The sequence below is a fragment of the Archocentrus centrarchus genome, chromosome 22, assembly GCF_007364275.1.
Source record: "Archocentrus centrarchus isolate MPI-CPG fArcCen1 chromosome 22, fArcCen1, whole genome shotgun sequence".
Lineage (NCBI taxonomy): Eukaryota > Metazoa > Chordata > Actinopteri > Cichliformes > Cichlidae > Archocentrus > Archocentrus centrarchus.
In genome coordinates, this window is record NC_044367.1 from 28,829,197 (window position 1) to 28,854,567 (window position 25,371).

The 25,371-nt window shown below is 45.2% G+C and overlaps 1 protein-coding gene across 2 annotated transcripts; it reads left to right on the forward strand.

Moving 5' to 3' along the window:
• The first annotated feature begins 1,898 nt into the window (after positions 1-1,898).
• kbtbd11 (kelch repeat and BTB (POZ) domain containing 11) lies at positions 1,899-23,437 on the forward strand. Of its 2 annotated transcripts, XM_030718861.1 has the most exons (3): positions 1,899-2,310; positions 2,878-4,896; positions 23,407-23,437. In XM_030718861.1, the coding sequence occupies exon 2, from the start codon at positions 2,969-2,971 to the stop codon at positions 4,871-4,873; it is 1,905 nt and encodes a 634-aa protein (XP_030574721.1). In that variant the 5' UTR covers positions 1,899-2,310; positions 2,878-2,968; the 3' UTR covers positions 4,874-4,896; positions 23,407-23,437. The 2 variants fall into 2 exon arrangements, with proteins under 2 accessions (XP_030574721.1, XP_030574720.1); XM_030718860.1 differs by lacking the exon at positions 23,407-23,437 and having other exon boundaries at positions 2,878-6,323.
• The last annotated feature ends 1,934 nt before the right edge of the window (positions 23,438-25,371 follow it).

Here is a 25,371-nt window from a genome sequence, read left to right on the forward strand (position 1 = left end):
CCTCTCTGGCTGCATTTCGCGCTCCTGACACAGGGGGAACAGATTTTCACGAGGGAACGGAATTTCACACAACACCTGTTCTCAGCAAGTTTGAATATCTGGCACTGAAACTTCCCAGCTGAACGCCCTGTAATCTCACAGGGTTGGGAGCTGTTTGATGCCCTAGCCTTGGCTCCCCTCTATTTTTAGATCGGAAGGCCAGTTGTTAAGGCGTGCAGCCTCTGTCGGGGGGGGGGGGGGGGGGGGGGGGGGGGGGGCTTATGGACCCTGGATGAAAGCTGCTGCTGCCCTGTGTGTGAGGCTGTGCTCTTTTAAAAACAGCAAAATTATACTGTTTAACTCAAAAGTCCTTCATATGTCACCAAAGTAGAAAAAATATCCCAAATACTGTGAAAGTGCATATTTTAGGGACCAATATAAAAGCTCATTGAGAAAGAAGTAAATTTCTTCTCACTAACAGGATTCATATTTCCACGTCTGCAGCGCGGCGTAAACACATCCAAGCAGAGATGAAACGTGGCTTTTCATCGAAATGTCTTCCAACAGGACGAGTTATCACCGAGTATTCTCCTGCAGTGTGAAGAACCTGGAGATGACTGTTGGAAACTGTTATATCAATGAAATAGCTGTGTGTGCTCAGGGAGCATGGCTGTTTCACCTGTGTATACCTGTGTGCCACATGCACAGGGGTGGGGGGGAGGCTCCAGTCTGTATGCAGATACTGGACCCTGACTCGCTCTGTGACGTGTTCATCCGTGTGAACCTGTGCCTGCCTGTGTGAAGGGCTGAAGGAGGCATGTTGTATAAAGAGCAAATCAGAAGCACCATAACATTGAACTACTAAAGCTAATTTTTCTGCTCAGAATGACTAAAGTGAAGCATAAATGACTGTAATTTGGCATCTTAATGAAAAAATAATAATGTGCTTATTTTTCTGCTTTTTTCTAGAGCAGTACATTAGCAAATTCACAGATAACAATAATTATATTTTAGCATTAGAAATATGACTTTGATTAAAGAGCTTGTACATACTGGTGGATCAGCCATGACACAAACCTAAAAAGTGATTTTGGTAATTACCAACACTGTTCATTCAGGGCAGCTGTGGTGTAAACACTGGGTGGTGCCTAAGCACTGTATAATGCACTGAAAGCCATTAGCATAATTATAGATGGAAAACAATCAATTTGACTTTTTTCTTGTAAAAACTGTTAATGTCCTTCATGTCTTTCTGCTGGTGGTGGGAAATACTTTGGTTTATGTATTTAATACATTAGCAGTTTTTTTTCAGCCTCCACACTGAAGACATTTAGTTGTGAGCTTTTCTTTCTTTGGAAAGATGCCTTGCTTTAACTGCCCTGGATGAGCTCAGCCTGGACATAAAGGTCAAGGAGTTTTGACCTCTTCAGGCTTTTTCGCTCTCCTCCATCCATTCATCTATACATCTGTACATCCATCCTCCACTCTGCTCCTGCAGGCTGTGCCTTTAAACATCGTTTTCACAAATGTCGTCATTTTATTACATGTGATTTGTACTAACGGAACGTGTGTACATTATTGGGATGTATAATCCTTACAGGAGCTTACAGACAGTCTGATATTTGAATGCATTTTCCCGCGTGCTCTAATGTTGCAGCTGGCGTTATTTTCTCAGGATTTAGGATTAGCATATATTTGTAGTACTGGACTGGAGAATCGGATCTCCCATATATCTAACAGATCCCCCCGGGCAGCCCCCACACGGATGATGTGGGGGAATGCTGCGTCCAGCGCGCATGCACAGCAGATAGAGACTCGCGCTGTTGAATGTAGGGTTAATGCCACCGGAGAGGGCGTGGCTTGGATCAATAATGACCGTCTCCCTCCGGTCAGCTGTGACAGAAATAAAGAACAAAAATCAGCATCCTAACAAGTCGGGAGGAGACAGCCTATCACCGCTGTCCTCAGCTCCAGCTGGACGTGCGCATCAGCTCTCCCCACTTCCACCAGAGGAAATTACACGGCAACGGCTGATCTGAAGGAGGTGTGACTTGAAATGACTGTTTGATCGTCCCCCCGCCTCGCCTCCGCCGCGGAACCCCGGCAGATTTTCGAGGATGAGCGGATGAAACCGCAGCCAGAGTGCCGACAGGTAACGATTAAAGGTGACCGGACGGGACAAAGCGTCGGGACTCGGCCGTGAGGTGAACTCCTCCCGGGAGCGCAGGCTCGCCGCTTGGTCGGGACTGCCTTACGTAACTGAGCTGTGGGGGGGGAGGCTGGCAGGGAAACCGCTGCTGCCGAGCTCCTAATCACAACCACGAAACGCAGGTAGGTCATCATTTACCGATAAATCCATATTTTGGTTTCACATTTTGTGAAAATGATGCTAAAATACTTTAAATCCTTCTGAATTCTAGTCAGTGAGCTGTTACGGCCCGTTTGAGCAACGTCACCTGAAAATGAATGAGACAGGAGTTTTTGATATAATTGCAAATCGCCTTTTCCCTTCCTGTTAAACATTATTCCATCGGAGTACTACCGTACGCGCATGCGTTCTATATGTGTACAGATTAGCACATAGGGAGGACAGACAGGGTGATTATTGCAGTAGGTCAGGCACTTTGGAGACACAAGAAGCTGCATGCTGGTATTACTTGTGTTCTTTGTTAAACTGCAGACGCAGCGCATCAAAGGGGCTCTGAAATGGGTTTGGCTGTGGATTGCACAGAATAACTGGCAGAAAAACGTCTTTTTTCCTTCAAATATTTTCAAGATATTAGCGAAAGGGCGCCCCTTAGAGAAAGAAAAGGTCTTTGCAGCTCCAAGACTCAAAGTTTGTTTTCCCTACTCCACTGGGTGTTGGTTAAATTCCGTCCTGGTTTTCTTCATGTGTAGGTGAAGAGAGAAGAACCCAGCCACAGCTTTGACCATCCACTCAGCATGATCGGTGAGGACACTGCCTCCCATCACCAGTGAGTACACTGAGATGACTGAGGACCACAGGCAGGGAGGAGGGGCTGTCACCGTGGAGGCCGATGCCATCCTCCACACAGTGAACTCTGACTTTGTCACACTTACTGACAAAAACAGGAATTTATGTCCAAGGTTTGTCCAGGGATTCCTGCAGGATGAGCCGGGGTTCAGCCCTCCCCCAGTGTTTGAAAAGGAATACCTGCTGGATGGAAGATTGATGGAGAATAACCACATTGATAACCAGAAAGGTGGCAGCTCGTACATCTCAAAAGCTGATCAGTTTCACCTTTCAGGTAATAGGGAAAGTCCAGAAGCCCCTCCTCACACTGACACCTATCACATTGCTGGCATGCAGCAAAACTGTGCAGGTGGTGAAATCCGCAATGGCGCCCAAGCTAAAGTGCCCTACGGTGCAGATTCCTCCATATGCCAGGCCAAACAGGAAACTGATCAGCCAGTTCTAAAATCAATCCTTGTGCACAGGGACAGCAGCCAGGAAGCTGGAAACACACAGCCCAAAACTGAGCCTGACTTAGTCATAGAAGTAGGCGGGCAGACGATCAACGCTCACAAGTCCGTCCTCGCTGAGAAGAGTGACTACTTTAAAGCACGGCTGTCACGCAGCATCCTGAAAGTGAAGGGCATCAGCTATAAGACTCTGTCTACACTTATAGACTATGTTTACACATCACGCATCAGTGTTAGCAAAGACAATGTTGTTGATGTCATCACGGGGGCTAAAATCCTGCAGATCCCCTGTGCTGTCCAGGCAGCTATGGACTCCATGTCTGAGCAAATCACTGCAGAGAACTGCTACGAGATTCTTACCATCGCCAAGAAACAGCGGCTGAGTGAACTGAAGGAGACTGCCTATGGATTCATGAGCGACAACTTCCTCCAGATCCTCAAAGACCCTGCCGTCTATGGACGTCTGACGGGATCTGAGAGGGATCTGATTCTGAAGAAGAGAATGGAGGGGAGAAAGACTCTGATGGTTGCAGAGATAAACGATGTGTTTGATCGAGTTGGAAGCCGGCCACCGAGTCGCTGTGGCAGCCGGCCACAGAGCCCCCTGTCAGTGGGGTCTTTGGAGGAGAACCATATGATTTACTACTTTAAAGAGACAGCCAATGACTGGAGACCTTTGACTGTGATGCCTGAGGACATAAACACTAAGGGGTGTGGGATCTGCACCATGTATAACTACCTGTTTGTGGCAGGGGGAATAAAGGGCTATGGGGACAAAGGCAAGGTTTCAGACAAGGTCTTCTGTTACAACCCTGTAACCAACCGCTGGGCCGAGGTCAGACCTCTGAACCAGGCACGTGCCCAGCTCAAGCTGGTATCTATGGATGGCTATCTGTATGCCATTGGAGGGGAATGTTTGTTTACAGTGGAAAAATATGACCCTCGAATGGACCGCTGGACAACAGTAGCCCCCCTGCCCAAGGGAGCCTTTGCAGTGGCCCATGAAGCCACCACCTGCAGTGGAGAAATGTACGTTTCAGGTGGCTCTCTCTTCTACCGCCTCCTTAAGTACGACCCTAAGAGGGATGAGTGGCAGGAGTGCCCCTACAACAACAGCAGGAAGAAGTCCACCGACATGGTGGCGCTGAAAAGCTTCATCTACCGCTTTGACGTCAGCCGCGAGCAGGGAATCAACGTCTTCAAGTACAACACCATAGTGAAAATGTGGCACGACTGCATGTCCCAGAGGCTCGGGAGTCACCTACCTTTCAGGTGCGCCGTCATCGGGAACTGCATCTACTGCGTGAACAAAAGCCAGACTCTTCAGTTTGTAGTGGAAGAGGATAACGCCTACTTTGTTGAGGAGACGCTGAGGGCACCTCTGGAGGCAAAAGGCGTTCTTTTTCCTTTTGTCCTCACTTTGCCCGAAAAGCCTGAAAGAGTTGCATAGCGTGTGTGTGTGTGTGTGTGTGTGTGAGAGAGATCCAGAATAACACAATAAATGTGTCATAGCAAACTGCAATAAGCAGCAGACCTTATGTAAACTCTTCAATGTCAGCTTTCTATCATTGCCTGCTTGAATGTGTGTATTTGCATGGCAGTTTAATGCATCTGCAGGGTGAAGCCTTAAAAAGAATCCTTTTTTAATGTTGAATGAATGCAACAATATTAGTATGTGACTGTAGATCATGACATGATGAAAGTGATTATTTTGTGTGTTAATATTTGTTTGGTGACCTTTTGTAGTTTTAGATATTATTTAGACTATATTAACTAGCTGACCTGTGACTGCTAACACAAGCGAGTGTTTTATTGAAAGCTGTATTTTAATAAGATGGAAGCTGTTTTAGTGTGCTTTATGAACGGTGCAGCACAGGTTCTATGCAACGAGTGTGAATACGCGAGTGTTTCTGCTGTGACGCTGTCAGTACTTCAAACACACGTGATCACTTTATGATCGGTAAACTCTTCAAAACCACCCAAATATTGTACCCACCGTACTAAAGCTAAAGCTTTATATTTATAAATCAGACAATTAAGCCATTATGATCAAACATTTATAGATTACATGTATTTTTAGATTCAAAACTATTTTGCGTATCATACGTGCTCATTTCTACAGTTGGCCAAAGATTCTGTGAGGCTGTATTAAAATGAACACAGTCACATCTTTTATGGATGAATCACTTTATTTTGAAGCATTTCACTGCACTTATGTCACTACAGGAAAATCTTAAAGCAATATTTGTTTGTGTACAGGGAAGGCCTCGTCTGCTGCTCACAGGCACGTTCAGGAAAGTTTAAGAATGCAGGTACACAAAGAGCCTCTCCCAGTATGTGCTTCATGCCACACATTTCTATCCACTTGCCAGCAGCTTAGTTTAATTAATGGTTAGATTTCAGGTCAGGGGTCAGATCTAATAGTACAGTGCTACAGCACAGTCATTGCCTTCAGTGAGTCTGCTAACAAAGAAATCCTGGTGATTCTACAACACTAATAAGCCATGTTCTTCTTGCATCTGTGCACATTAATGTTCATGCTACTCTTCTTTTAGACAGTGTTTGTGGTTGCTTCAATAACACAGTGGGCGTTTTGTATGGAAGCCTGTGCTGATATATTATTAAAACAAATTGCTTTTGATAATGTTTGTAGAAGTGTGTCTGATGCGACTCTGACAAAAATGGATGTGGTCTTGATATTCGGCTGGAATCAGTAGATGTTGTGAATCTCTGTGGGGATCGTGGTCGATGGATCTGCTGCTGTGACGGTCGGTAAATTAATGTAACGCAAGGCAACGGCTTCCTGTTCATGGCATTTGGAGTGGGCTAAGAAACGAGCTGTGGGATAATGTATATCAGTCAAAACTAAGTGCTTCAAATAAAATATTTTATGTCTGAAACTGGTCTGATTTTTGATGTTTCTATGGTGATGGGGAAGGGTTGCTGCCCTGGCTAATCTGCCATGGAGCTACACTGCCATCTTGTGGACACTGCTGTAATAGCTCCATTACCTAAAAGGAAAATCTGTGCCATATTCACCAATCAAGCTTAACATTATGACCATCTGCCTTATACTGCATTGGTCCCCCATTTGCAGCCAAATCAGCCCTGACCCATCGAGGCATGGACTCCACTAGACCCCAACAGATCCTTAAAGTCCTGGAAGCTGTGAGGTGGGGCCTCCATGGATCAGACTTGTTTGTCCAGCACATCCCACAGACGCTCCATTGGATTGAGATTTGGAGCATGTGGAGACCAAGTGCACACCTCAAACTCGATGTTGTGCTCCTCAAACAATTCCTGAACCATGTTTGTGGCAGGGAGCATTATCCTGCTGAAAGAGGCCACAGCCATCAGGGAACACTGTTTCCATGAAAGGGTGCAGATGGTCTGCAGCAATGCTGGGATAGGTGGTACGTGTCAAAGTAACATCCACATGGATGGTGGGACTGAAGGTTTCCCAGCAGCCCAAAGCATCACACTGCCTCCGTCAGCTTGCCTTCTTCCCATAGGAAGAAGTGGTAAGTGATGCGCGCACACACACACACGCACAAACACACATAACTCCATCCATGTGATGTAAAAGAAAACCTGATTCATCAGACCAGCCCACCTTCTTCCACTGCTCTGTGGTCCAGTTCTGATGCTCACATGTCCATTGTTGATGCTTTCAGCAGGTTGCAGGGGTCAGCATGGGCACCTTGACTGGTCTGCAGCTACACTGTGCTCCTCTGTGCATTCTCACACCTTTCTATCAGAACCAGCATGAACTTTTTCAGCACTTTGAGCTGCAGTTGCTCGTCTGGGACCACACGGGCCAGCCTTCGCTCCCCACTTGCTGCTCGTGACCCTGTGACCCCATCACCGTTCCTTCATTGGACCACTTTGATAGATACTGACCCCAGCAGGCCGGGAACACCCACAAGAGCTGCAGTGTTGGAGAAGCTCTGACCCAGTCGTCTAACCATCACGGTTTGGTCCTCGTCAAACTAGCTCAGATCCTCTCGCTGCCCATTTTTCCTGCTGCTAACATCACCTGCTCCCTGATAGATCCCACCCCCCTCAGGAGCCATGATGAAGAGACACTCAGTGTTATTCACTTCAACACTTGGTGGTTATAATGTTACACCTGATTGGTGTATGTGCTGTTAGTTTAGGCAAATGTAAATATCAAAAATCAATTTCCATCACTTTCAGATTTCATCATTATTCAATTATTATTGAATGATCTACAAACTTAATTCTCAGTATAAAATACAGCATCAGAAATCTCATATTTATGATAATTTAACATATTTTAAACCATTATGAGGTATTCAATGTTAATCTGGTTATTACAAATATCCTCATTTAATTATTGAAAAAACACTCCTGCAGTTCAGAATTTGGCTGTAAAAAATAATCAGTGGTAAAAACTCCATATCACATTAAGGTAAAAATGACATTTCAAACAAGATACATACAGTACACAGAGTACACACACAGTACATACAGAACATGCAGTACACACAGTACACAGAGTACACAGTACAAGAATACACACAGAGTACACATACAGTACACAGAGTACACACAGAGTACACATACAGGTCTTGTTTAAAGTGCTCTTGAGCAACAGTTCTCTAGCTTTCTGAAGCTCTTCTTTTCGCTCATTTTCAGTCCGGTCCTTGAACCTGAGATTTTTCACAGGAATTATTTTTGTTTGTTCAGCCTCTGAACTTTGACCTGTGACTCATTCCAGTATAAAAAGGCTCCGAACTCAAAGGAAGAACCAGATGAACATGTTTGACACCCCTGGGTTAAATGAGAGAACTGTATTTTAAAGGAAGCTTGGCTCTGTGACAGTTGCAGTTACAGGATAACAGAAGACAAAATTTTCCTTTTTTCCTCTCATAAAGACACACAGAAACACGTGGTGGAAACAACGTGCATGTGCACGGTGAGTTTGTTTGTTCACTTTGATGTTGAAATAACTCAAAATGTTATGAAGTACCTGCTCATGCACTGCATCAGTACACACACCTCACAAGTTACAGTGTACTGTTGTCCAGATTTGACTCCAGACAGAACCAGTACGTGGACATGAGCAGAGTCAGATATGACCTCCGTGACCCTCATTCTTCTGGAGGTCTCTTCCTGTTAAAAGAGTTCTTCCTCCCCACTGTCGCCAAGTGCAGGTCACAGAGGACCATCACAGAGCAAATCTGAGCGTCCTGTAATATGTTTGAAAAGCAGGAAGGGGAGGAAGCCACAGACACCTCTGCTTTACTTTGACTCATCGAGGAGGCAAAATCCTGATGGGAGTTCATCAGTAAGGCAAATGACCCGAACACGTTACAATGGGATGTATGGGTACGTATGTCATAAAGCATCCTTTGTTTGTCTGCATCACAGCAGAAATCCCAGCCTTCATTTAGTGTACAGGAATAAAATGAAGCTTCCTGTTTGATATTTACAGCCACATCACATCATGTCTAACATGCAGGCGACATGATGTCAGTGACACAAATATGAAAAGAGGAGGAAAGGGCAGCGTGGAGCAAACATACCCTTGATTTTTTTAGTTGTAGTAACATCTGCTCATTGTTCTGTTGTTTTGGTATTTTAGTAATTTCATATTCTTCCATTGCAACTCCCTGTGTCAGCACTGGAGGGCAGTGTGAGCCTGGCTCTGCTGCAGCTTTTTCCAGTCCATACTGGACTGAATACTGTCACAGGTGTTTGCAAGCAGGCTGAGCTGCAGCCAGAACAAGTGGCCCCTCGTGTGTAGTTCACTTAAAACCGAATTTACCAACAATGCATAACAAAGCTGCAATTAGATCCTATCAGCTGGAAGGAAGCCTAAGCTGAAAGCCTCCGGCACAGCTACCTACTTATACGACAAAGTACTGCATGACCAGGTAGGCCTGCACCGTGTCAGAGGTGTTCAGCAGCTGAGGTCAGAGCTCGGCTGTGCTGGAGGCTGTGGTGGGTTCAGAGGTCGAAAACATGGAAGACCAACAGAAGCTTAGGTCGTTGTTGCTGTTCAGAGTTCATGTCAGGATGTCTCATTTGTGCTAATTGCTCGACTTCTTCTGGCATCTTGAGGCGGCTGTGAAACACCTTTTTTTGGTGGGGGGGGGAACAAAACGCTAACATTATATTAATGTAACAAAACTGTAACAAAGCGTTATATTAATGCCTGTTTAAATGCAGCATCACTTTAGAGAAAATACCTAGCTCGTGGCTCGTGAGTGATTATTTAAAGGTTAACAGTAACTTTACTTCCCAGCTTGTAGCTGTAATCCGTCACTCTTACCAGAGAACAAAATGCTGTTCACCAGCCACTTCATTAGGTACACCTGTTCAGCTGCTCAAATATCTAATCAGCCAATCACGTGACAGCAGCCCAGCTATTTCTGATCCACGTGGTCAAGAAGAAAATATAATTTATCAAGTGACTCTGGTGCTGGGCTGAGTAGTTCACAAACTGCTGATCTGCTGGGATTTTCCCACACAGCCATCTCTGGAGTTTACAGGGAATGGTCCGGAAAAGAGAAAATATCCAGTGAGCGGCTGTGTTGATGCCAGAGGTCAGAGAAGAAGTACTAAGAAGGCATCAGGAGCTCATATAACCACTCATTACAACCAAGGCTTACAGAAGAGCATCTCTGAATGCACAACATGTCAAACCTCGAGGTAGATGTGCTACAGCAGCAGAAGAGCGCCCTGGGAGCCACTGCCATCAGATAAGAACAGGAAACTGAGGCTACAGTTCACGTGGACTCACCAAAGCTGGACAACAGAAGACTGGGAAACATTGCCTGATCAGATGCATGTGCATTTCTGCTGCAGCATTCAGATGGTAGTGTCAGAATTTGGTATAAACAACATGAAAGCATGGATCCATTAACAGCTTGTTGAATCTGTGCCGCAAAGAATTAAAGCAGGGGGTCCAAGCCAGTACTGGCAAGGTGTACCTAATGAAGTGGCGACATATGTCATGGTCCCTGCGTTTGGTCATGTTTTTGATTCTTTTGAGTTTTGGGCCATGTTATTGTTGTGATGTTGAGTTTTGGGATATGGTTACATTTTTGCTTTAATGTTCTTGATTTTTGAATTTTAGATTCCTGTTTGGATTTCTTTATTCTTTTTGTGTATTTTAAGTTTTACTTTTTTTTCTTTGATTCTATTTTGATGTGTTTCAGTTTTGCACTCTGTGTTTTGTTTTGGTTTGTTGGTGGTAGTTTTTAATGTATTTGTCTGCAGGTATGGGTGGAAGAAATGTTGCATTTGAAGCACTTTGTCTATCCTGTAAATAATTTTTAACTGCAGCATAAAAAAACAGAGCCTTAAATTAGTCATTATGTCAAAGCTTTTAATGTTTAACACCTCTCTCTCCTTTTTAACACCAATCCTTTTACGTTGCAGTAATTCCCCACAGGACACATAAAGCTGGAACTGTAACGATCCGGTCGCCCGAACTTCTCAAGCTTGCAGAGCTGGACGTGTTAGCGCGCTGCTCTGTGATTAACCAGCATGGCCAGTGAGGTGAGTGAATTCATTTCATGAGCCTGGTACAGTTCTTGAATCCTTCGACGGAGGTAAGCAGCTAGCCCCGTGCTGCAGATGCCTTTAGTTTTCTTATGGAATACTAATTATGTTTGCATAATTGGTTTTAGTCATTTAAATGGGGAGCTTGTTAAATCTTTTCCCCCTGTTTTCACCTACAGCTAAATTTAGCTAACAAGGTCTGTCTGAATCTGAACTGCTTTGTTCAAAAAATGAGGCATTAGTGGTTTAGACTTCAGAGTGCACTGTCAATTGATCTTACATCTTGAAAGAAAGGAGATAAAATTTTAAATGACTTACAACTGCTTATGTGATAAGCTGCAGGAATGTTTTGTGCTTCACTGATGAATAGCTCTGAGCAGCCTCTTTCTGTGTAATGGCAGGGAGATGTAAAAAATGTGACATTTTGTTTTTAATTTCCAGTTGATTATCTGTGATTATGTGCTAAAACAGCAAACTCGCACCCCTTTAGAGAGACAGAGTGAAAACGTAAAAGGCTGGAAATTAGAATCAGCAGAGAAAAGCATGGCCTGGGGAAAAGCATCATGTAATGCGCTTTTCCATATCCACCCCGCACTCTCTCATTTCTGCCATTTGAATATACACAGAATTATTTACACCTTCAAGGCAACTCGACTGAACTGCACATCAGTCAATTAGTAAATCAGAAATTTTCTGTGATTCCAGTTTAGTGTGGAGTCCTTGGCTCCCTCCGGTCCCCCCCACCCCCCACCCCCTTTTTAGTCTCCCATCTTGACAGTGACAAATTACTCCTCTGCTTGGCGAGATTGAAAATTAAAAGCATTTAAAGCTGCTCATGCATTTATGCTAATGAGAAATTCAGATATGATTTGCATGCGAAAGAGGCTAGTCGGAGGACTCATCATTGCCCCAGCCACCTCCATCCCTGCATTTCTTTGGGCTCTTCATTATTTTTTCCTTTATATGTGAGCAAAGAGGAAAATGCCGTGTATAAACAGTCTGAAAATGTGGCATTTTCATGACTGCATTACATACAGGAAATTGCATTGTTACCTAAGAGCCTGGAGTCTTTGTACAGTATTTATGCAGAAACCTACTATTGGCACCCCCCCTATAGCCACTCAGGCAAATTGGGTCATTGTGTCTGGCATTGTCACATCACACTGCAGGAGGAAACACACCGAACATAATGACACTCTGCAGTTACTGCTCATGCTGGCTCCTGTCAGCATTCAGATACAGACTCCTAGCTGCTTATCGGTCTAGCATTGGCAAGGCAAAGTTTAAAATCTGAGCTTAATTCTGTGGGCATAAGCTTCTAAAGTCTAATATTAAAATGTTTGTTCAGATGAAAAAGGCTTTGTTTTGTGATAAACACGTGCAGAACACTTTGGATCGGGGAGGATTAAGACTCTGTGCTGATTTGTTTTCCCAGTAAGCTCCATCCACGTCTTCCTCTCCAAATATCAAAGCGTGTGCTTCTTTGAATTTGTTTGTTCCACACTTACTAAATGATTGTAACCTTGGAAACAAGATGCATTAATGAAGGTGGAAAATGAAATGGGGCTTTAATTTGTTTCAGTGTTCATAGCTAGGTGAAATGGATTAGCTTTGATTGAGGTGTGAGATGAAGAAGCAAAGCGCTGACATGACACTTGTATTTGTCATCATGTCATTTCAAGGAGGATGCTGCAGCAATTATGAATATGGGTACACAGCAATTAAAAGCGGTAGTATTCATTAATAATTTTTATATTAATTTTTCAGTGGCCGCTGAAATGATTGCCACTGCACACAAGCTTTCCAATTATGCCGCTTAATTAGAAATGTCAATATTAAGAAATAATTAAACTTGGGAATACATTAAGGTTGTCAGAAATACTTAAAAAGTTGTGACCATCATTCAAACGATGTTTTCTCTAATATATTTTGCAATGATTTGTAAATTAAGGAGACTTTGATCGATGTGGATGACAAACTGGATGGTTACTTAGTTACAGGAATGCCTGTTCTTCCTTTCTTTACTTCATCGCTTCTCTGGGAGGGGAATTCGGTCTTACTGCTCTCCCATCACTCCTTCTTAGAGCCGTTCACTGCGGAAGTTTGATTTCGTTCCTGCAATCTCACACATTTCAGCAATATTTGTGAACATGGATGATGTCTTTGCTCGGATGCTAAAGGTCAAGATGTGCAGGATGAAAGTCAGATACTCTAAGCCGGTGGGGGACTGAGTGTCTAAACTGGGTCCATGTTTACTTCATATACTACCCAGTTTGAGCTCAAGGAGGTCTAATTTTTTTCAGATGGGGGGGGGCTGATATCCCATCAGGTAGGCCCTCTGTAGGGAATCAGAAGATTTGATCAGAAATAAATATGAATCCAAAACTAGTCAAAATCAGTTGTAATTTCAGCTCTAATGGTTTTAATTGCAGAAAGAACGGCTGCTCTGTAACAGCACGGCGCCCACCGTGAGGCTGAGATGGAGCTGCCGTAATGCACTCTGACTATGCTTCTGTTTAGAGTTACAGCTAAAGAACAGCCTTGGTTTAAAGTTCACTCTCTCAAAGCAGAGTTACACAATAATCCAAACCTCCTCCCAGGTATGGGCGGACCCCCTCCCTCAGTTTATGCACGAGCTGCAGCCCTGATGCAAACAAACAACGGAAACATCCGTTTCTACAAAGCACATCATGAACAGTCAAAAGCAATGGCCCCTCAGTTTTCCTATGGTCACTGTAATGTACAGCAGACCCGTGAAGGCACAGAGCCTTCCCCGGGGACGCCTTCGTCTTTATGATCAGGATCTTCAGGTCGTTGCTGTGCGGTGATGTCGGCATCAGCACACAGCAACAGCAGCTGTTTAAGTTTAAAGAAGAAGTTCTCAATGAAATGACCTGGGGTGTCAAAGAATTGTATTATCACAGTTGTGCGTTGTTGGTGCTGTCGCCCATTTGCATGTTCTCCATGTGTCTGCGTGGGTTCTCTCGGGGTGCAGTCCTCTGACCTGCTCTTTAGGTTAATGGGTGATTGTGAAGAGGCCGTAAGTGTGGCTGTGGATCTCTCTGTGATGGGCCGGCGATCTGTCCAGCTGTTCCTCTCCTCTCACCGAGTAACAGCTGGGATAGGCTACAGCTGCCGCGACCCTGAATTGGATAAACTGTTAAGGTGATGGATGGATGGAACATGTAATGCCTCATTTCTAAAGACATTTTTCCACATTGTACCTCTGACAGCTGAATCCATGTGGAGCTGTTCTGTTTGTCTCTCAGCATTCAAAGACGGGAGCCTTGACTTGCTTGTTTTTATCATGAGAGACAAAGTAGTGTTGAACTGCCTTTGATCTTCGGAATAAATTTTCATTCTAATACAGATCTCACAGGTAGCTGCATATTGATACTAGTAGACTTAAGGCAGGCTAATAATCAAGTCGAGCCATCACCTGTTGACTGCGGCGGAAGCTCACTGAAAGAAAGACTTGAAAGCATTTGTACCTCAAAGCCGTGGCAGCCTCTAATGATAGGATCGGTTCTGGCACAGCATGTTGGCCACGTTTCCCTCAAAGCCTCGTGTGACAGCTCTTTAATTGGACTTCTCCATTCTCTCTGTGCTTTAACTTGTTACTAGGCAGTATTGCTGGGTTTTTGTGGTATAATTATCCCACGATACTTTATAGCATAATAAAATCCAACAAGACAAAGTTGAGCTCGAGGAGTTCCATACGTCTGTATACGAATGCAGGCAATCTCATGTTCATCTGGACCTTCATATTCCTCTCTGAGAGTCTGAATCATTTGGTCTCGTAATCAAGTGCTAACTGAGCGCTCACGCATGTGAGAGAATGAGCGACCGGTGTCACAGTGGAAGCACTGCTTTTTGCCTCCATCAGAGGGTAATTACTGAAACCATGTCCAATTACCTTTGTGTGTTGTTTGTAGCTCAAAGTGAGCAGCAAAAAAGATTGTGCAGAGGTTCTGAGAAAGTAATCCTGTCATCAAGCAGTCGCTGTACATAATATCTGTGTAATGTCACAAATGGAGATCCATGCGAGGTTGTATCTTTGTCCTTGGCTCCGCTGACATCTCCCTCCGTCTCGTCCTGGTTGCTGTTGTTTCCCCCGCTGAATAGGGACAGTAAAAAGACCCTTGTGAACCAAAGTCTATATATGAGAAAACGGTGTGTTTGTGTGTGCATGTCTCCTGTAGCCTGCGGCTGCAGATTAGCCATGAGAGCCAGAGGATCGCCCCCGCTCTCTGACAAATGAGAAAAGCCACAGTGGCCCTGGCCAAAGTGACAGGCCAAATGGAAGCAATTCCTCCCGAGGCAGGGGAGAGCAGCTGTGACCAGGGCCTGCTACGCCACTCTGGATGGGACCCGTGTGTGGGTTTACGTGTACGACTGTGTGTTTGCTATAAAGACTTGACCTACGAGACAATTGGCATTTTTCTCCTGAAGATTCCCGTGCAGCAGTACGTGTCACCAACCTATGGGAAACCCCAGCAGTTGCAGTGGACCGTGCACCTTTACCTGAGGGGGATTCTGCTGTGTGTTTGTTTGATTCTGCTCATCTCTGCCCTCGACTATGAGTAGTGAGGAGAATATTACATTGCGTGCTAATGTCTGCCAAGTTGACGGGCCTTCGACAAAGAGCGTGCACATGGTTGTGGGATCATTCCCTTTAAATCCGGTGCCAGGGCACGTCAACTCGGCCTCACTTCAGAGCCTCGTGGACGTGTGAGTAATTAACACCGAGCCCTGATGGATTAAAGACTGCCCTGCTGAGATCGACTGTCTGCTGCCTTTGGCACCGCGGCCTGCTAGACGCGAGACACTTTCAGGGACACGAATGGCAAGAGGTGTCGCAGAGAGTGATAAGAACCATTGATGGAGTTTATCAGTCCCAGACCATTTAGATAAACAATAGCAGCAGACGTGGAATGAATGGGCCAAAAAAGAAAAACTCAGGATTAGAAGATAGCTCAGGGTTAGTGGCTATTCCCAGCTCCGTGCTGTACGCTGCCTCTGGTTCAGCTGGGCTGTCTGCCAAGAGATATATCCAAACCTTCATCTCCATGCTGTCTTTGCTTCTCGCCTTCAAATCTTTCTGTTGTTCTCTCCTGCCCCCCCCCAATCACCCAGGGCCAAGTGGATCAGGCTTCACTTCGACACAGCCATCATAATTACGCCGTACCAGAAGAATCAATTACAGCTAAGCACCATTGTTTCCAGGATAGAGCTGAACATTAAAGTTTAACAATCCCGAATTATTAAAAAGTCATGCTCTCAGGGACACATACAGAATATTTACTGTTAACAAATAACTTTATAACTTCACTTCGAATTATTAATTCATGGCTCGCACTGGCTCAGCAAAATACTCGTCTCATGGTTAATTTCTCTGCTTTATACATTGTTAAATATGCATCACTTCTTGACTTTTCTATATGAGCACTTGTGTCAGAGCTTCTGTGAGTTTCTGAGCAAATCTGAGCCTCACGTTTGTGTGTTGACATGCTGCCTGGAACAGTCTAGTTTAACTGATGTTTTGTTTCTAGCCTGGGAAATGGATGCACTTCCTTCTGTGCATTATGCTGATGGGGCCTCTCTTGATACAGCAGATCACTTTGAGCAATGGCTGTCATTTAAACCGCGTCGGCCTCGTTTGACTCACGTTTGGGCTAATGAGCTGGTTCTGATCGGAGCACCCATCAATCCAGCAATCACGGGCCTGTTTTGATGCTTTGGTCTGTATCAGTCCCCTGCTAGGCTCTGACCATGAACTTATCAACAGATGAATCGGTCGTGCCACTCTGAAGTAGAAAATTATAATGACAAAAACCTTGCAAGAGAATCTCTGGATGTTTTCCTGGGCTAATGGGGGTGCAGGTAATGTTAGCAGAGATTCCTTTAGTCTGTTTGCTTCATTTAATCTGTGTGTTCAGCTCAGGCACTTCTGGATTTCTGGGTGTTGATGCAGATTTGTGGAGGTAATTCTGCTGCTGTTCATAACACTTCTCATTCATTTCCTCAGGCTGACTATCACCTTTTGGATTTATTTACTTATTAGTTTTTTATGCTGAATGTTGTCAGGCTTCTGTGAAGTTACTGTTATAGCTTCCTTGGTGTAATGCAGCAAGCAAAAACGTGTTCTATTAGGAGGCAGTGCAAATATCTCTGCATGCCCACTGTATACCGAATTAAATGGGCCAGGGGATGAGTGAGAATAAGGAAAAGTGAGCTTGCTTGTTCTCTGAGCCCCTTCCAGCTGAGTGAATCAAAAACAATGGCACAACCTGAAATAGTTCCAGCTTTAGGAAAAACTCCCCGGGGGCAGTAAATTGGCTCTCAGAAGAGGGGGAAAAACAATTGCCCTTTACCTCTGAGGTTGCATGTCATCTCTCTGAAACTCACTCCTGGGCAGATTAAGGTCAAGTAGACCCAGCTCCCCCTCATCCTTCCTCCCCCCCTTCTCTGAAGAGAGCAGACAGAGGGCAAATAAAATGATGACAAGGAGGGATTGAGAGTGAGAGAGGGAGTGAGGGGAGAAAGTGGGATTTTGAAGGTCTTTGAGGTTTTACACCCATCCCTGGTGGGTTTCCTCTCTCGCTCCAAGAACTGTGCTGATAATGGCTGCTTGTCAGGGAGGATGAGCCCACCTGCTCTTTGCAACTCCGTCCTACTGCTTCAGCTCGTGGCCTCCACATAAATATGAAAGGAACGGGAGCGGGGGTTAGCGGGGGTTAGCGGCGGCCCTGCGTCGTGACCCCTTAGTGTAGCTGTAGAGGGTGCAGCGCGACAGTCAAAGAATGCATTTTTAAAAAATGAAGACACCTGGCTGTTACTCCACTTCCTGTTAACCCACAGAAATACAGCCGGACAGTCACTTCTGCAGTGCCAGCTCCGTATTGTGTCATTAGGTATTTGCTTGTCACAGATGATGAATCAGTGAAATTGAAGTGGCAAGACTGCCAATTGTAATTACAGAATCAACTGACACAATTAAGTCTTTTGTTTCAGTGGATTGTCCTGTCAATCAGCCACGAGCTCCTGCACGTTCACTAATGTGCAGTGAGCAGCATAACATTTTGCTTTTGCATGTCAAGGGCACGGCTACGAAGTCCGCCAGCAATTAAAGGACTATAATGTGCTGAGTCGAGCGCCGCAACAAAATAGGCAGCAATTTCTTCTGCTCCTGTTGAAAATTATGCTTATCAGGTACCTCGCCTCAGCAAAGGTGAAGGGTCGGCCTGAGCAGGCAGGCAGTATTTCTCCACATAATTGAGAGAAGTTTGGATTTAATTGTATAATTAATCTTGTCGAATTAAGTTACACAGAAGTCCGACCCCTAAATTAGGCAGTCTGGAATATTTTAAATTGCCTTAATGTGAAATCTGGTCCAGAATGCACTTTGTTCTCTCCTGATGGGATGAATATAAGTTTTTATCCACGATGAACGCTGCATGCTTAAATAACCTGTTAGCAGTTCTTATCACGTTGCTCCTTTATGAATAATTTCCTCAGAAAGTAATTGCAATTTCAGAAAGAGGCAAATTTTATTGTATAGCTTATTGTGGGCCAGTGGAGTGAAAATATAAAGTCAATTTTCATAGTAATGTGCATCAAACTGAGTGTGATTTATTTTTTATTTTTTATTTTTTTGATGAGACTGATGGTAACTTTACTGTCTCTTGTTATTCTCATTGTTCTAACTTAAGGTATTATGAAAGCAATCAAGAGATATAATTGCTCATTGGCAGCTTATCACATCTCTTATAGACGTGATGGCGTGTTGGTGGTTCTGGCTCGTGGCAGCAGTAATTTCAGGTAAACCTAAGTAGCACCAGGCTGATGGGGCAGTCATAACCAGTTAAATAAATTCAGTGTCACTGGACTCACCTGTCAGTTATTAGCTCCATGATGAGAGCAGCACAGAAGAGATGAAAACACTACAACAGTCTGCTGATTTACAAATTAAAGAACTGACTGTAACTGTAATAAAAAATAAAGCTTCCTCTCTTTCTATAATCTGTAAATCTCATGTCTGCAGTTATTTTGAGGCTCAGTACTGCTGAGGACGAGGTGGGCTTAATAACATGTTATCAGTCTCCACTGTGGACACGCTGGGGTAGATGTTCTTTTGTGGAAAGGTGACATGGGGGGATTTGTATTTGTATTGATAGACCATGAGTCTGGAATAAAGGTTGATTGATTGATTGATTGATTAATACACCTGCGACAGGCTGGCGGCTGGTCCAGGGTACCCTGCCTCTCGACCTGTGGCAGCTGGGGTAGGCTCCAGCACCCCTGCAACCCTGGAAAGGATCGATCATTTTAAGAGTTAAAAGATGAGCTGGTGAACTGAGACAGATTAATGTTAAATGAAATAATTGGTTACATCACTAAAAGGGACAGAGGCTTCTCTTCAGTAGGGTAAATGTGTAGTTTGGTGTTCGTCAGTGGTTTTTCACCTGGGTCAAAAAGGTTTTTACAGCGATGAGTAAATGGACAGGAGCCTGTATAAGCTTGGACACTGTGTGGGCTAAGGCTTGTTCCCCAGCTCTTTGAATTCAGGTGGATAAAATCGAGCCGTCTGCCTTTACAAGCATTGAAAGAACGGGTGGTTCTAAAGAGCGCGCTGAATTCCAGCGTGGTGCTGGAACAGGATGCTGCTGTTGTAACAAGTCAGTGAAGTTTTTTCCTTCTACTGTAGATATTCTGTGATCACCTGTGTGGCATTATTACAATGATGAGGAACCACAGCAGCTCAGCCTGGAAGTGTCAGACCACAAAGTTACAGAGCTGAGGCACAAAGCCGCCGACGCTCTGCCAACTCTGCAGACCCCAAACCTCCTCAAGATTTAACATCAGCACAGAAACTGTGTGCCAGGAGCTTCAGGTAGCTCAGCCATGGGCTTCCTTCACTGAGCAGCTCCTGCAGGTGTAAGGTGGAGGTGTCCTGGTACTGTATATAGTGCTTTAATAGCAGATGTATAGCTTCAGTCAGTGGATACCTCCAGGACCAATTTCTTTCATACATTATTACCTTAATAATACCTGTTAAGCCCTGCTGATGCTCAGAAAATGCATTCTCCTGCTAAGCTGCACTGTAACTCTATAGTGTCCACATTATGACTTTATCGTAAATCCTGAAGCTCAGGCTGCATCTTAAACAACACCTCCTCGTATCTCAGGCAGATAATCTTGTTTGGAGTCACAGTTAAGAGTGCGTCTCACAACAGTGTCTCTCCACAGACTTTATAGAGATTAGAAACACTCGAGAGGAGATTGGTTTGGAAAAGAAAAACCAGTTGGGGTGGGGGCAGAGGAGAAGATGAAGATAAAAAGTTGCGTAGTGAGTATCAATGAAGTGACAATAATCTGAGATGTTTATTACACGAATGTGAAGATCATGAGCAAAGGTTCTGGGATGCTCTGCATATGAGCTGATATGTTTTCAGAAACACTCTATTGCTTATTTTGCTGCAGATATTTGGTGTGTATATTTATGTATATTATTTTGCATCAGTTTAGTTGACTGAACTCTAATGACAACATTTCCATTTACTGCAGCGTGGAAATGAGAATGCACGTCCGATCGTCTGCTGCCTAGAAAGCGGGAGGCCCCGAGGGTATTTGCCAGCATAATTCTCATCTTAACACGACGACCTTACTCTGCTGCTGTTGTCAGATTTAGTAACAGCAGACGCATGAGAGGAGCCGGTAGGAAAAAGTCTCCTTCGGCTTGTTCGAATGCCAACTGTGCATATGAGCTTTCAGAGGGCGCTCCTTTATGTCTGTGACGTATGACTGTTTCTGTGTAGATGGCATCTCGGGGAGAAAAACGCTACCCCAACACAACGCTGCTGTCACCCAGAATACAGATGGAGGATCTGCCCTTGTGCACTCTCCCTGAAGTACATACTTACATAGATGGCTCTATGCTACACCGGTGTGTGTCTGTGTGTGTGTGTGTGTGTTTTCTGTCTAGTGCAGTTTTTGCAAGTGTGCTGCTGCAGTGGAGTGTTCTGGAGTGCGATTATTTTTGGTGTCTGTTTCTCTTTGTCACCGTGCATTACCAAAGGGAGGCAGGCTTCTCTGCGATAAACCCGTCTCCGGTTTCTGACTGAACTCTACGGACTGCGCGGGTCAGGGCTCACCTTCCAGTCCCTGCCGAGAACATGAGGACAGCATTAATGCTGAATGGTCCCAGACGACAGCCCTAGCCTCTAAGACTCAACATATTTAACCTTTAATCTGAACGCTCCCATGATATTTTGCAACAGTCCATTGCAGTATTCTGCTGTGAAACTGAGTATAGCTGCTTTTTTAGGACTCTGTGCTTTATTTGTCTTCTTCCTATTTTCCCAGTCCATCTTTGATTGTTCAAGGAAATCTTGTGAAATGCAAATGGGGCCAAACAGAATGTAATTGCTGCTCTGTGATGATTACGACGGAGAACTAATGATGTCTCAACACCAGGGTCAGGTAGGGTTTAATTAGAGGAAGCACAATCAGTGTCACTCCAGGCTTGTGCTCTCCTGTTCCCGGTGCCTGCCTGGTGCAATGCCAGCAAGCTCTCCAAGAGACTCAAAAAAAAAAAAAAAAAGAGTTGCTGATGCGAAAAGAGAAAAGGGACAGAAATGAATGCGGCTAAGTTCTTTTGTTCAGAACGAGGCTGTTTTGGAAATGGAGCCCCATAAGAAGCATTGGCCTGTCTGCAGATAAAGGTGGAGGTTAATGAAGGAGCAGAATGGAAAAGGTTGCCATTTGTGCTCCTGAAAACACTGGTCCTCTGGGAGAGGAGCCCTGCGATGTGTTTTACTAAAGCCGGGCACTGTGCAGCAAACACTCGTGCTAACCTCAGCAGCAAAATGAAATGTCTCCCACGCCTTTTGCTATTATCATAAATTATTGTTCAGGAGGAATATGCTGTGCAACTGAGCAAATTACTGAAACAAGGAGACCAGATTGGACCGATGAGTGAGACCAGCCAAGGAGAATAACTGTGGCCAAAATTCCTGATTATCCAATCAGCGCTCCAAAAACATCAATTCCATCTCGTCAATAGATAATTAAGAGGGATAATTGGCTGGCTGCACTCTGGGCAGACATGCACAGCTGGTAAAGTTCCATCTCTTACCTCAGCATTACACACACACACACACACACACACACACACTACGCAGCAGACACATCTGTCCACTGAAGGTCAGCATTATATCTGAAGCAACACGATGGGCTTAAAGACTGAAAGCTCGTCCGGCGGTGGAGCGTGCTGCTGGAAGTCAGGTTTATTTTTAATGTGCAGTAAGATTTTCTTTTACGGTGCGAGTTGAGGGAGCAGTCAGCTGTTCCATATTAGCCTTGGTGTTTTTAAACCACTTTTAAGGATTATCTAACTTGGCAACTAAAGGCCCACATTTAGCAGGCCGTGACCTCACCCCTTCCTAGACCACAGGTTTATATTGTCAACCATCTTGCTCAGAGCTATTTATCCCTTTTAGATCCATGAGTATCTCTGAAGTACAGGCCAGCAGATTTAACCGGACAGGGCCAGAGATTTAAAACATTGACCTGCCCGATCTCAACAGCTGTGTGCTAATTCATTCCATTGCCCTGACTTTTCTCCCCCTTTTCCTGCTCTGGTGAATAGAAGGGTCCTTAATGTGTGAGATCAAGAGGAAAATAAGGCTCTCCAAATGGAATCAAATCACACGGAGGGGCTGCCCAGCTCGCAGCGAAAGGCCTCGGCAGTATTAGGGGCAAAATAGGACAGAGCAATTGGACTGTAATTCCTTTTCTAGCTATTAGCCCGTCACAGCTTGCCGTTCACTCGTTTACTTGGTTCGCTTCTCGTCCTCCTCTCAACCCAACCGGTCTTTGATTAATTCATTAATTCACAAACAGAGGCTGAATCGCATCTCAGCCCCCGGTTCACTAAAATTGGATGCAGAGTTACAATCAGTCCCCCCTCCCCCAGACTGATCTGACAAATAAAAAATACAGCATTACGGAGTAAATAGATCTCTGTCCATTCGGCCTGATAATTTGTAGCATTTTCATGTTTTATTTATACTCCGATAAGCTGCCTGCTCTCGTATATCACAGACCCAACGAGGCAAAGCAGGTAGGGGTGTATTGATTCGGGCTGACTGTGCACCCCTCATGCAGCCCTACCCCTGTAGCCCCAGCTTTGCCCCTTGCAGTTTGTATTCGTCTCAAGCTTTTAGCCCTCTAGCCCTTGTGCATTGGCTCTCATTCAATGGTCCCCCTTCTTGGCTCACACAAGGCCCAATCCCATTCCCATGCATTCAATATTCCCATTATAAGCTCATTAGTCTAGTCATTGTTTTGGGCTCATTAATAGGATATCCATCGCCTTAGACACCTCTGAATTACCATGTCACAGTGTGGCCCCTTTCAGGGCATCAACAGTGGGTGGGTTTGCAAAAGGTGTGTGTGTGTGTGTGTGTGTGTGTGTGTGTGTGTGTGTGTGTGTGTGTGCGTGTGCATGCGTGCGCACCTTGTGCTTGTGGGCACCGTGTCGACCTTGAGTTTGCTGATGTGCCAGCCCCCCTAGAAACCTGCTGACACACGTCATGTAGGTACACATGCGCACACACACACACACACGCACGCACACATATACACGCACGCACACATGCACACACACACACGCACACACACGCACGCACACATGCACACACACACGCACGCACACATATACACGCACGCACACATACACACACACACACGCACACACACGCACGCACACATGCACACACACGCACACACATACACACACACACACACGCACACACACACACACACACACACACACACACACACACGCGCACACACACTCTCCCTAAAGCTCCTTCTCCACAGCCTCAGTTCCCCGCCCACTAGCTCCCAGAGGTTTGTCCGTCAGTGATGCAGGAGACAGCGGAGAGCCTGAGCAGGGGGGCTGGGGCTGGATCGGGTTTTTAACATGCGAAGCAGGTCCTCCTGTGCACTGGTATTGATCCTCGGAGGGCTCCCAGACCCCCTTTTCCTTTCTTTCTCTGGCAGTGAAGGCCATTCATCACCGAGGCCATGACTGGAGAGCTCAAACAGCCATCTCTGTCAGAAAATGGGCTGTGCTGGGCTGCGCCTCGCCACACCAATCTGGCCTCTCTCATCAGGCGGGATGAAGCCTTGACACAGTGGCTCATGGCGTGATCTGTTCCTCTTACTCACAGGAGTCATCCATAGCTTGCTGGTCAATGCACAGTCATGCTTTCCTTAACTGCTCTATTGGATTGTCATGTTCTCTTCTCAGCTAACATTTTTTTATTGATTTGCAGTGAATTAAAAGAAAAACATAAAAATAGGAGTAAGCTCCTCCACTCTGATGAAAAAAAGCCTCTTTGACATGAAAACATTCAAGCTTTAAATGCCAGTTCCTCCATGTTGAATCTGTGTTCACAGAGGAACTATGAATCATACAGATTCATAAAGATCACTGACATAAACATGACCTACATGTTTATGTCAGTGATCTTTCCCCTGGCTGCTTATTTATGTGGGTCTCCAGCAGTCTCCCTTCCTCCCCCTCTCCTGCCACACCCAGGTCCTCCCCAGCTCCCTCATGTTTGATTGATAGTGACTTTCAGCACCATGGGGAGACGTGCATCCCAGCTGAGCTGCCAAGGATGGAGCTTCAGCCTCAGCCTAACTTTGGGCCATGACAAGGACGAGCAGGGAGAAAGAAAGATGGTGGGAGGCAGCAGAATGGAGCGTGGCCTCAGCTTTGGATGTGTTTTAAATAACTTTGACAGAGCAGTTTGAACCGTCTCTCTGGGCTGGAGCTAATCTGATGTGAGAGGATGCCACACTGAGGCTGATAGGACACAGAGATAGAGGAGGAGAGGAAGAGGCAGAAGGAGAGAGAGAAAGGGTAATAGAGGTGCTCACTCAGCTGGTGGGAAATCTGCCCTCTTCATCTTTTCATCTCTCCAGCCTCTCTCTTTCTCACTTTGCCCCTGCCTCCCTCACCCAGTTACATCCATTTACCACCAACCTCCGACTCTCCCCTCCTCTCTCTTCTGTCTCTTTCACACTTTGCGTCACGCTCCCTCTCAGCATCCTCCATCTCTCTCCCTGACGTCCCCTTTCCCTTCTCCCCCTGCCCTGCCGCTCCCTCCCCCTGTCTTTCACAGACGATTTAGGAAGTCACAGCCTCTCCCTTCCATTTATGAAATTGCTCATGTTATTTCCTGCCCCTCACCCTCTGTGCCCAGCTTTCCCTCATAAGTCTTAGTGGATGTGTCCTCTCTCCCCACACAGCCCAATCCTGCATCCAGAAAGCTCACAGCTCAGCAGCCAATGCTCTGAAACAGAGAGTAATATTCTTAGACAGGATGACTGGCCCCTGAC

Excerpts from the sequence above, each read along its gene's own strand:
- kbtbd11 (XM_030718861.1), top strand. The coding sequence starts at position 2,969 with ATGACTGAGGACCACAGGCAGGGAGGAGGGGCTGTCACCGTGGAGGCC.